Here is a 12,223-nt window from a genome sequence, read left to right as displayed (position 1 = left end):
CCCGGGGGCTGGGGCGGGGGAGCAGCCGACCCGAGCCCCTCCCCCGCCGTGTGTGTGTCCCCCCAGATCAAGGTGAACGTGCTGGGGGCCGTGGTGGAGCAGGGCAGCACCGGCTTCGCCCCCGACGCCGCAGCTTCAGCCTTCACGCCGCCATCTACGCCGCGCGCCCCGACGCCGCTGCATCGTCCGCTTGCACACGCCGGCCACCGCTGCAGTAAGATGGGGGGGGGGATTTGGGGGGGGGGGGGGGTTGCTGCCCTGCCCCCCTGCCCCCCCTGCCCGCCCTCCCTGCCCCCCCTGCCCCCCCCTCTGCTCTCCCTGCCCCCCCCTCTGCCCTCCCTGCCCCCCCTCTGCCCTCCCTGCCCCCCCTCCCTGCCCGCCCTGCCCCCCCCTCTGCCCGCCCTGCCCTCCCTGCCCTTCCTGCCCTTCCTGCCCCCCCTGCCCCCCCCCGCCCCCCCTGCCCCCCCTCTGCCCTCCCCGCCCCCCCCGCCCCCCCTGCCCCCCCTCCCTGCCCTCCCCTCTGCCCTCCCTGCCCACCCTGCCCGCCCTCCCCCCCCCGCCCCCCCGCCCCCCCTGCCCCCCCTCCCTGCCCTCCCTGCCCCCCCCTCTGCCCACCCTGCCCTCCCTGCCTGCCCTTCCTGCCCTCCCTGCCTGCCCTGCCCTCCCTTCCCTCCCTGCCCTGCCTGCCCCCCCTGCCCCCCCTGCCCCCCTGCCCCCCCTGCCCTCCCTGCCCGCCCTGCCCGCTCCACTGCAGGTGTCGGCCATGCGCTGCGGCGTGCTGCCCATCTCCCGCGCCGCGCTGCTGCTGGGTGACGTCGCCTACTTTGACTTCCACGGAGAAGTGGAGGACGAAGCCGATCGGGTCGAGCTCCAAAAATCCCTCGGTCCCACCTGCAAGGTGAGGGGACGGGGAGGGGACACCCCACTGCTCCCGTCCCCCTCTCCTCATCCCGCTGACGTTCCCTGCCCCGTGCGCGGTGCTGCAGATCCTGGTGCTGCGCAACCACGGGGTGCTGGCGCTGGGTGACACCGCCGAGGAGGCCTTCTACAGCATCTTCCATCTGCAGGCGGCCTGTGAGATCCAGGTGAGCGTCCGGGGCGTCCACCGAGCTGTGTGGCATCAGCTGCCAGCACCGTGCCCAGGACCACGCGCCGAGCGGTGCCGGGTCTCTGCAGCCAGTTCCTTACCCTGGGACCATGCACCGAGCGGTGCCGGGTCTCTGCAGCCAGCACGGTGCCCCAGGACCATGCACTGAGTTGTGCCAGGTCTCTGCCACCAGTTCCATGCCCCAGGACCGTGCACCGAGCGGTGCCGGGTCTCTGCCACCAGCTCCATGCCCCAGGACCGTGCACTGAGCTGTGCCGGGTCTCTGCCAACAGCTCCATGCCCCAGGACCGTGCACCGAGCGGTGCCAGGTCTCTGCCACCTGCTCCATGCCCCAGGACCGTGCACCGAGCGGTGCCGGGTCTCTGCCACCTGCTCCATGCCCCAGGACCGTGCACCGAGCGGTGCCGGGTCTCTGCTACCAGCTCCATGCCCAGGACCGTGCACCGAGCGGTGCCGGGTCTCTGCTACCAGCTCCATGCCCAGGACCGTGCACCGAGCGGTGCCGGGTCTCTGCCACCAGCTCCATGCCCCAGGACCATGCACCGAGCGGTGCCGGGTCTCTGCCGCCAGTGCGGTGTCCAGGACACGCCAGCGCGGTGCAGCCGGGGGGCCGTGGCCGTGCCTGGGGCTGTCCCACCGCCTCCATCCAGCCCCATCAGCCGCATCTCCCTGGGCTCGGCCGCAGGTGTCTGCGCTGGCGAGCGCGGGCGGCGCAGAGAACCTGATCGTGCTGGAGCGTGCCAAGCACCGGCCGCACGAGGTGGGCTCCGTGCGCTGGGCCGGCAGCACCTTCGGGCCCATGCAGAAGAGCCGCCTGGGTGAGCACGAGTTTGAAGCCCTGATGAGGATGCTGGACAACCTGGTGAGCACCGGCCAGTGCCGAAAACGCCCCAAAATCTCTCATTTTGTTGTTATTCCCAACCAAGCGCTCCCTGCCTTGTCCAGGGTTACCGCACCGGCTACACCTACCGCTACCCCTTCGTGCAAGAGAAGAGCAAGCCCAAGAGCGACGTGCTGATCCCCGCCACGGTGACAGCCTTCGTCTTCGAGGAGGAGGCGGCCCCCGTCCCTGCGCTGCGGCAGCACGCCCAGAAGCAGCAGAAGGAGAAGACGCGCTGGCTCAACACCCCCAACACCTACCTGAGGGTCAACGTGGCCGAGGAGCAGCAGGGCAGCGCCGGCAGCCAGAAGACGAAGACGACGGTGCGGGGCTGCCGCGGCATCGCGGGGGGCACCGGGGTGGTTTGGGAAGGGGTCTGGCACAGGGAACAGCTTCAGCCTGGCGGCAGGGGGGTTGTGGGTACCAAAAACAAGGCAGGTGGGGAGGGGGGCTGGGATGTTATTGATCCCACCCAAACGTGGTGTGCAGAAGTGCAAGCTTTCCTTTCCTCCTTTATTCCCCTCTCCACCCCATAATAATATTTATCTTAATTTTATTTATTTTTTTTTTTACATTTACAATTTATTTTAAAGTCCCACCTCCCCAGCCCAGGGGGCCAAGCATCACGGGCTTTATTGGGGTCTCCGTTCCGGGCAAGATAATTTATCGAGGACCCCGCTCTACACAAGACACGTTCATGGGGGTTTGGTCCCCCACGACGTGTGTTCATGGGGGTTTCGTCTTTGCAACACGCAGTGGCTGAAGGCGGACGAGGTGGACAAGGGCAGCAGCGGGACCCCCATCCGGATCGAGAACCCCAACCAGTTTGTGCCCCTCTACACGGACCCGCAGGAGGTGCTGGAGATGAGGAACAAGGTGAGGTCCCACCCCAAGGCAGGACGTGGGCATGGGGGTCCCGGCAGCCCCCCGGCCGGTGGGGACGGCTCTTTCCCCATCCTCGCTCCGCGTCTCGCCCGCAGATCCGGGAGCAAAACCGCCAGGACGTGAAGTCGGCCGGGCCCCAGTCACAGCTTCTGGCCAGTGTCATCGCTGAGACCAGCCGCAGCCCCGTGCGTCACCCCGTGTCCCCAGCCCTTCCCTGGCATTCCACCAGTTGGGGCGTGGTGTCACCCCATGTCCCCAGCCCCATGTCCCCAGCCCCGTGCCCCCAGCCCTTCCCTGGCATTCCACCAGTTGGGGCGTGGTGTCACCCCATGTCCCCAGCCCCGTGCCCCCAGCCCTTCCCTGGCATTCCACCAGCCAGGGGGTGACGCCGCTCCGGGGGGCGTTTCAGTCCACAGAGAGCCACCTGGGGGATGCAGAGGCCAAAGAGGCGTCCCGGGAGGAGGCTCCCCCCGAGCCGGAGCCCCCGAACCCCTTCAGCCAGCTCACCGACCAGGAGCTGGAGGAGTACAAGCAGGAGGTGGAGAGGAAAAAGCTGGGGCTGCAGGGTAGGAGGGGTACGGGGGCGCCCTGACCCCAAACACCCCTTGGGGCCGGCACCCAGCAGACCTGGGGGCCAGCACATCTCTCCGCTGGCAGGCGAGAAGGACCCCGCGGCAGAGGAGAGCCAGGCTCCCCCCGCCACATCGCCCTCCGCCTCCCGGCCGCAGAGCCCGGCACCGACACCGGCACCGAGCCCGGCGATGCCTGCGGAGCCCTCGGAGGGTGAGTGGGCTGGCGAGTGCCCGGCGCCGCCAGCCAAGCGGAGATGAGGAGCGGGGTCTTCAGTGAGCGACTGAAGCGGGGGGATGAGGGTGGCTGTAGCCCATCACCGCCGAAAGGCAGATAAATGTCACCCCACCATGTCCCCTTGCCTGGGGGGGGTCCCTGCTCCAGCAGAGCTGAGCACCGACGGGGGTTCATGCTGCAAAGGCACCAAAGCCGCCACTCGTCTCCAACGTCACGGCAGGAGGATGCTCACGTCCGCCGGTGGCTTTGCGGGGGGGCTGGGGACACCTCCGTCCCCCTCCTGCTGTGCCGGCGGGTGTGATATTCCCATTATTACACGCTCCCCAGTGCCGATTTATCTACCGAGCGCGGCGGGTCGCAGGGCAGCGGAGAGGGGAGCGGGCAGCGGGGGCGCGCGGCTTCTGGCTTTCTCATCGTGCCTCGTGGTGTCTGTCTGTCTGTCTGTCTCCACAACGTCTCCCTTTCTCTTTCCTCCACGTGTGGCTTTCACCCAAGGAGTTACCTCTGACTCTGAATGCGTGGCGCCGTAGTAAGTACGGAGAGGCCGCCCTTGAGCCTCGCTGCGGGAGGAGGGACGCGGGCGACGGCGCGCCCCGCTAGCTCGGGGTGACCCTGCTCTCCGTGGCCCCTCTCGGACGCGCTCCCCTGGGGAGCGGCGCCCCGCTCAGGGTTTCGCAGAAGGAAATGCCTTGGGTCGCCTCGTTTTCTTTGCTGCCCGCTTTGTTTCCAGCGGCGAGGCCGGGATGGAGCCAGCCGCCCTCCCCACCTGCCTCTTCCCAGCTCTCCATCGCACCGGCGCTTGTCCCGTGGGGAGGGGGGGAAGGCTCCGGAACGCAGCGCCTGTGGCAGGAGGGGATCAGGTCCCAGCGCTCTGCAGCCAGGGGGGACCAAATCCTGCTCCTGCCCAGGTTGAACCGGCGAGCTGAGGGGGCAGTAACCCCCGCAGCGCCGGCCGCTGCCACCCCCAGCCTCACCTCTCCCCTTTCCCTTGCCAAGGTGACAAGAAGGCGGACGGCGGCCAAGCGCTGACCGATGCCGCCGTCGAGAAGGAGCCGCCGGCAGTAGTGAACGGGAAGGACGAAGAGCAAAGCACCGAGGAGAGCCTGGGCAAAGGGGGGGACCGAACGACCTCCCCTGCCAACACCGACACGGATGCCCCCAAGGAGAAGGAGACGGTGACCAGCAGCCCTGTCTCCCCTGAAGGTTCACCCTCCAAATCACCCTCTAAGAAGAAGAAGAAATTCCGGACCCCGTCCTTCCTGAAAAAAGGCAAAAAGAAGGAAAAGATTGAATCTTGAGTCTGCCCCGAGGCCCCCCGCCGCAGCGGCGGCCGGGAACCTCTCCGGACGGAGGCGCCGAGGCGGAGGGACGGCTCCTGCGTCGTGCGACTGGCCGAGGCGCAGCCGAAAACCCCACAGGAGAGTTGTTTCCTGGGTACTCCTGGCACCAGGCACCGTGTCCCCGTCACCCGCTTTTGGAGGCGGTCACCGAGCTTATGAAAGATTGTGGCCCCCGTTTGCTGCTTGGGGAAACACCCGCTGCCACCTCCCTGCTCCCACGAGCTCCCCCTTCTCCCTCCCGGGCACCAGCCCCTTCCCATGCCTGGGCTGGGGGCTGGTTTTTATTTTTCCCACCCGCCGCTTGCAGAGCCCTTGTTAAATGTGGGGCGCAGCCCCGACCCGCTTGGTTTGAGGAAGAAAAGGGTCTTTTGTTGTTGGGTGGTTGTTTTTTTGTTTTTTTTTTTTTTTTACCTTCTGTTTCAAGCTCTGCTGGAATGGCGCTGGCTTCACCCCCTCCCCGGGCAAAATTGTTGGCTGCTTCGCCGGGGGGATCGGATCAAGCTGACCGTGTGGGGATTGCTCTCCCTGAAGGAGAGGCCAAGGCGGCTGGGCCTGGGAGCCTTTCCTTCCCGGATCGTAATCTTCTGTCCCGGCCGGAGAGCCGCTTTCCATCCCCTTCTCCTGGTGCTACCGCTCCATGTGTTTGCCGTACAAGGACGAGCAGCAGGATTTCACACTGCTGGGGAAGCCCCCACCGCACTGCACCGCACCGCACCGCACGAACTGCACCTGGGAAGGGAGTAGAAAAGAGCCTCCGGGAAGTGTCTGTGTTAATTAAAACTGAGCAAAACTTCACTCACTAAGTGCTACTTGGGGATGAACTGAACACACGCTGCCCACTCACTTCAGCCAGAGGCACTGCCGATGCCACCACCCCTGTCCCTGCCGGCACGGCCACAGCTCCGTTTGCGCCGACCCCGGGCTCAGCGGGCACTCGCCCACGCCGCCAAGGCCGGATTGTTGCTTTTCCCCAGCTCTGGACTCCCGAGCACAAGTTCAAACCCTCCCCGGCGTTTCCTCGCCTCCAGCGCTCCGTACAGCGACGTGAGCACCGCTACAACCTCCCCGCTGTGCCCGGAGGGAAGGAGAAAGCCGGCCATGCCTATCTGTGCCACAGCCGCTCCAACTGCTGGGATTTAGGGGACAAAACCAATGGGATCTGTCCCCCTCCTCCCACAAGCCACGGGCGTTTGCCATCTTCCCGGGATGCTTGCCCCCAGCCTGCCTGCACGGGCAGCACTCCCGTGGGGAGGGGGCTTCCCTTCCACAGCCCCATCCGCCAGCGTCGCGGGCTCTGGTGGGGAGCTCCGGTACCCCCCATCTGAGGGCACTGGGTTTCCTTAGCCCAGTATGAGCTTCCTACGTGCCACCACCGTGTTTTCAAAGGCTTTTCGCAGCTGCCAGGCAGCTCTCGGCTTTTGGGTTTCCCTCTGGAAGAGCAGAAAGCCCGTGGATGCAGGGATCGGAGCGCCGGCGGGAGCGGGGCGCTGGCAGCATTTCTGTGCAGGGCTGCAATACAGGGAAGGCCAGGCACATTCTGAATTGAAAAGCGAAATGTCAACAGCTTTTAAAAATCGCAAAACTACACAGCCGGCAGGATGGAGCCCCAGGGCCAACCTGAGCCTGGTTTTTGGGGAGAGGGTTTGCCCTGGCCACTGTCCGCCCCGAGCTCCAACGCCGGTGTTAGAGCCGCAGCTCCCCGTCACGCTCCCACAAGGGACAGGGAGGGGGACAGGGGGACACCCCAAGCTCCTGAATTCACCATCTGCAATGGATGGTGTGAACGCCCTGCGCTGGTGCCTGTCTCTGACAGCGGGCAGCATTTGAGACGCAAACCACAGCCCTGTAACCGTTCCGGGGGGTGTGTGTGTGTGTGTGTGTGTTTACTGCCACTGGTTTTAAGGCTCTTTGAGGCCATTTTTGTCATCCAGCCTGTACCCCTGCATGACTCGGGCCCCCCCAGCGACAGCTGCATCACCTCCCCAAGACAGCACGGTCGCTGCCAGGGTGATAACCTGAATTCCAACACTGCCACACATCCGCTGCGGGGCCGGCTGGCGCTACCACGGGGAGGCTGCAGCCCCTTCTCCTCTGAGCATCTGTCCCTGGGGGCTTTGCAACCCCTTTTCTCCAAGGGCCAGGGGCTTTGCAGAGGAAACAGGGATTTATTTCCCCATTCTGGGAAGGTCTGGGGTGCCGGAGGCATCTCACAGCGCAGGGAAGCGAGAGACACCAGTGCCTTTGGCAGGAGGAAGGCTCAAATGGCTGCTGCCGCAATGTGGTCCTTGCTAATTAGCTGGAGCAGGAACGGGATCACACATCGGTCCTTACTGCTGAGCTGGAGCCGGAACGGGATCACACGTGGTCCTTACTGCTGAGCTGGAGCTGGAACGGGATCACACGTGGTCCTTACTGCTGAGCTGGAGCAGGAACGGGATCACACGTGGTCCTCGCTGCTTAGCTAGAAGAGAACAGACACAGCATCACATCAACACTGCAGGTCCCCCCCCAGCCAGGGCATCCCCAGGACCCCCCTCTGGGTACCTTTCCCCCTCTCCCTTGCCACTGTTGCCCCCGCCGCTGGCAGCCTGGCCCCTGGCTCGCTGCTTCCCTTCAGCAAGGCATCCCCGAGGGAGCCGGGCGCCCCGGCCGGGCTCCGGGTGTGGGATTTCTGTGGCGAGGGGACAGGGTTGTGTGGCTGCTGCCAGGCAAAGTGTTGACCCAGTGCCCGCGCGGTGCTGGTTCCGACGCGCCCCCACCATGTTCACACCCTCAACCAACAAGAAGAGAGGCCGGATTCCCACCTTCGGCTCCGGTGTGCCGGCACACCACAGGAAAGGAGGGAAACACCGGGGTTTCAACTGGATTCGGCGCCATGTGGCCGCCTGGGATGGCTGACGGCCGCTGGACACCCACCGAGATGGGGCCACGGAGGCTGTCGGTCCCCGGCTCTGCCGCCGCTGCCGGAGGGGAGCATGGCCGGGCTGGAGCTGGGTGTCCCCCTGCCTGGTGCTGCCGCTGGTGCCTGACAATCGTCGCTGGAAGTGCTGTGTAACGCCTGCCTGTAAATAAACCCCGTGTTTGGCACCTGCCCGCACTGTGGAGCTTGAAAGGGGGCGGAGGGGGTGCCGTGGCCTCCCTGGGGGCTGGGGCCGGGGCTGTTCGAGTTAAGGGGTTTGCTCCCGATTTTGGTGATGGGCTGGGGCTGAGGCAGGGGCTGGGGCTGTTACAAGGGCTACTTTGGTGTTAAGGGGTTTATTCCCAATTTTGGTGACAGGCCTGGGTCTGGGGCTGGTGTCAGAGCCCAAGACTAGGGATGGGGATGGGGATGGGGATGGGGATGGGGATGGAGCTGGGGCTGTTATAAGGGCTACGTTGGTATTAAGGGGATTATTCTCGATTTCGTTTGCAGGCCTGGGGTCTGGTCAGGGCCTGGGGCCAGGGCTGGAGCCATCACAGGGGCTACATTGGTGTTAAGGGGGTTATTTGCAGTTTTGGTGACAGGCCTGGGGCTGGAGCCATTATAAGGGCTATGTTGGTGTTAGGGGGTTTATTCCTGATTTCAGTGATGGGGATGGGACTGAGGCCAGGGCTGGGGCCGTTATAAAGGCTACATTAGCACTAAGGGGGCTATTCCCGATTTCGGTGACAGGCTTGGGGCTGGGGACTGGGCTGGGATCAGGACCCAAGACTAGGGATGGGGGTGGGCCTGGGGCCAGGGATGGGGCTGGAGCTGGCGCCATTGTAAGGGCTACCTTGGTGTCAAGGGGGTTATTCCCGATTTTGGCCACAGGCCTGGGACTGGGGCCGGTGTCAGGGCCCAAGACTAGGAATGGGGGTGGGGACGGAGCTGGGACTGGAGCCATTATAGGGGCTACATTGGTGTTAAGGGGATTATTCTCGATTTTGATGACAGGGCTGGGGTCAGGGCCCAAGGCCGGGGCCGGGGCCGGGGCCGGGGTTGGGGCTGGAGCCGGGCTCTGGTCCCGCAGCCCCGGCTCCGGCCGGGGGGAGCCCAGCCGCCCGTCCGCCCCGAGGACCGCACTCCCGGACCGCGATGGCTGCGGAACCAAAGCGCAGGGGCGCCGGGGGCGGGGGGAGCGCCGGGCCGGAAGTGCGGGGCCGCCGGGCCGGAAGTGCGGGGCCGCGGGGCCGGAAGTGGGGGCGCTGAGGGGCGGCCATGGGCCGCAGCCGCTCCCGGTCGCCGCCGCGGCGCGGTAAGGGGGGGCGGGGGGCGGGAGCTGGGAGGGGGGTCGGGGGAGGCCGGGGGGTCGCTCCTGGGGGTCGCTCCCGCGCTGAGGGGCGGATGCGGCCCCGGCGGGACGGGGCCGCGCTGAGGCGGGAGAAGGATCCGGGCCCCTTGGGGGAGGCGGAGCAGCCAGGCCCGGGGCGGGGAGCGCGGGGGTCCCTGGCGTTGACCCCAACCTTGGGCGAGGGACGAGCTCCCTCCAGGGCGGGGGGCGGTGGCGAGGTCTCGGCTCTTCGCTCCGGGCGAGCAGAGGCTCCGTTCCTCCCGCTCCCCCCGCACGCCGCCTCCCGTCCCCCTGCAGGCACCTCAGCTTTCTGGGGAGCGATCTGCCCACAGGTCGGTCACCCCGCTCCTGGGTGAGGGGCTTTGCCTGCTGCTCATCCCACCTCTGTGGGTGCTGGTGGAGGCCTGCGAGCCCAGCCGCGGGCAGAGGGGCCAGGCGGGTGGCGGGCGGGGGTGCCGTTACGGGGTCTCTCTCTGCTTGGAAACTGTCGCAGCGTCGACGGGATTGTGTTTGTCAAGCGGGCGGCGCAGGGGGAGAGACGTGAGGAAGCAGAAGCTAAATGGAGCGCTGCCTTTCTCCATGCAGAGCGCAGGCGTTCGCGGTCCACCTCCCGGGAGAGGGAGAAGAGGCGCCGGGAGCGGTCCCGGTCCCGGGACAGGAGGAGGAGCCGCTCTCGCTCCCCGCACCGCAGACGGTCCAGGTGAGGGGCAGAGACGCCAGCGCCGGGGTGGGGACGAGACAGGGAGCCCGGGTGAGGTACAGGGGCGGCGGGAACTCGTTAATGCTGTGAAACAGAGCCGGGGAGTCACAAACCCGCCTGTGTTTGCAATGCCAGGTCACCGAGACGGCACCGATCCAGCTCCTCTTCCCCGCCGCGGGTGAAGGAGAGGCGGGATGAAGAGAAGAAGGAGATAAAGGACTCCAAAGGCAAAGAGCGTCAGATCACGGGTGAGGGGGTGGATTTTCCTTGTTAAATACGTCCCAGGTTCCTTGCTTGGGTTGGGTTGGGGGATGCCTGGCTACTTATTTAAAATGATTTTGTTGAACCCCCACGGCTGCATTTGCTAAACTCTCGTATTTTGTTGCCTTGGCAGAGGAAGATTTGCAGGGCAAGACAGAAGAGGAAATTGAGATGATGAAAATGATGGGCTTTGCCTCTTTCGACACGACAAAAGTGAGTGCAGATCAGTGCGGTGGAGCCTGCAGCTGCCTCCTCCAGGCTTGGCAGTGTTGCCGTGCCCTTTTTGGGGCCAAGATGCCGAATATTGGGACCTTTCTTCTTCATGTCTTTCAGGGGAAGAAGGTGGACGGCGCTGCGAATGCGTATGCCATCAACGTGTCCCAGAAGAGGAAATACAGGTTTGTGCCCAGCCTTTATTTTCTGATAGAAAGAGAATTTCTTTAATGAGGTAACGCAGCGCGGAGGAAACTCCGTGGCTGCACGCTGAAGCTGCTGCCTCTGGGTGATGCAAGGGGGTGATCCGGCTTCTCGGGCCTTCAGGAAAGAGTGAAGTTTGCGGTTTTTAGTGTCAAACAGAGGTGAGAGGCCGCTGGTTTCTCTTGGAAATGGCGAAAGCAGAGGTGAGTTGCGAAGGAGCTGGTTGCAGGCAGGATGTGCTGGGTGCGGCCTGAGCGGAGTGGGAGCAGCAGCCATGCCCAAGCAGCACAGTTTGCCTGTTTCTTTGGTTTACCAAAAAACCAACCAACCCCACCCCCATATGTCAATTTTGTTTCCTTTTTGTGGGGAAGCCGAGTGTACAGCCTTGCAGCACCGCCAGCCTTCACTTTGCCGGGTGCTGGTCTGGCAAGTGCCAGGGCCCTCAAAGGATCCAGCGCCGCCTTGCCCGGAGGTTTCCTGCCTGTGTCCATGCAAATCTGCAAGGAATTGGCTTCCCTTGGGTGGTTTTGTGTGGATTTCTTTAGAGCTGGGAGCCCCGGGGGGGAGGCTGGTGCTGACACCAGTGCCATCTCCCTGCCCACAGGCAGTACATGAACAGAAAAGGAGGATTCAACAGACCCCTGGATTTCATCGCTTGATGCTGGGCTCATTGTGGGAGAACCACCCGCCGAGGAGGATTGCACTTCCCTGCACACGCGGGTGGCTCAGAGACTGGACTTCGGAGGAATTGGGCTTATTCCCAACGAATCCCGTGGCGCTCGCCCTGCCCCGCAGCCACAGCGGGTACGAGTCACCGTTTCCCAGAGTACTTTTGTTATTTTATTTTATTTTTTACAGTATCCCTTGTGGTTTGTTCCTTGCTGGGATTTCGTTGTATTTTTCCTGTTGTTTTCCGACGTGGCATTTCCCCATTACAGTAACACCCCCCACCCCCCATATTTTTCCTTTTACAATCCCAGACTGGAGCATGGGCGAGGAAGGCAGACCCCTGGCTGGTTGTTTTGTTGTGACGCAGGGACCTTACGCCCCAAAACGCTTCAATTCCCCCGTCACACAGATACATACAAATTTATACAATTAAATTAAACTGCGCATGGCCGCACCACCCCCTGTTTGGGGCCTTTTTATTGCAAAACCCGCTTTTTTTGCTGGTTTTTTTGGCGGCCTGGCTGGGTGTTTTCTAACAGCAGGGTGTTCCATTGGCCTCTTGACTTCCTTGTTAATTAAGGAAGGCTTTTGCTAATTAACACCAGACTCAGTGGGGCGGGGGAGGCTGAGGGAAGCCCTGGGGTCACAAGTGGGGGCTGGTTCACCCCCTGCCCCAGCTGTGGGTTTGGGGAGGGAAGGGGCCAGGGGGGCTCCCCTTGTCACCTGCTGTCTAGAGGGGGACAGGTGCCCCCGGGGGGGCTGTGGGATATGGAGCGCTGCACTGGGGTGCTCCCAGTTGGAGGCGGGGGGGCTTTGGGCCTTGTTTACCCTGGTAGGGGGGTCTGGGTCCTGCTGAGGGGGTGGGCCTTGCTTGAGGGGGACCCTGACTGATTCCTGATGCGA

General features: G+C 64.4%; 2 protein-coding genes across 2 annotated transcripts; both read left to right on the top strand.

Moving 5' to 3' along the window:
- Positions 1-21: 21 nt before the first annotated feature.
- On the top strand, positions 22-8,107 carry ADD2 (adducin 2; the record flags this gene model as incomplete). Its single annotated transcript, XM_080411316.1, is given in 12 exon segments — positions 22-127; positions 130-171; positions 174-214; positions 755-898; positions 987-1,085; positions 1,794-1,970; positions 2,054-2,311; positions 2,745-2,864; positions 2,969-3,058; positions 3,283-3,439; positions 3,531-3,656; positions 4,677-8,107. Coding segments are annotated over 12 exon segments (1,662 nt in total), but the record flags the coding sequence as incomplete, so codon positions are not given.
- Positions 8,108-9,102: 995 nt separating this feature from the next.
- On the top strand, positions 9,103-11,777 carry SNRNP27 (small nuclear ribonucleoprotein U4/U6.U5 subunit 27). Its single transcript, XM_080411314.1, has 6 exons — positions 9,103-9,237; positions 9,859-9,973; positions 10,109-10,221; positions 10,368-10,447; positions 10,568-10,632; positions 11,256-11,777. The coding sequence occupies exons 1-6, from the start codon at positions 9,201-9,203 to the stop codon at positions 11,308-11,310; spliced, it is 465 nt and encodes a 154-aa protein (XP_080267440.1). The 5' UTR covers positions 9,103-9,200; the 3' UTR covers positions 11,311-11,777.
- The last annotated feature ends 446 nt before the right edge of the window (positions 11,778-12,223 follow it).

Source organism: Falco punctatus (genome assembly GCF_963210335.1).
Source record: "Falco punctatus genome assembly, contig: scaffold_197, whole genome shotgun sequence".
NCBI lineage: Eukaryota > Metazoa > Chordata > Aves > Falconiformes > Falconidae > Falco > Falco punctatus.
This window is presented reverse-complemented; position numbering and strand designations above follow the sequence as displayed.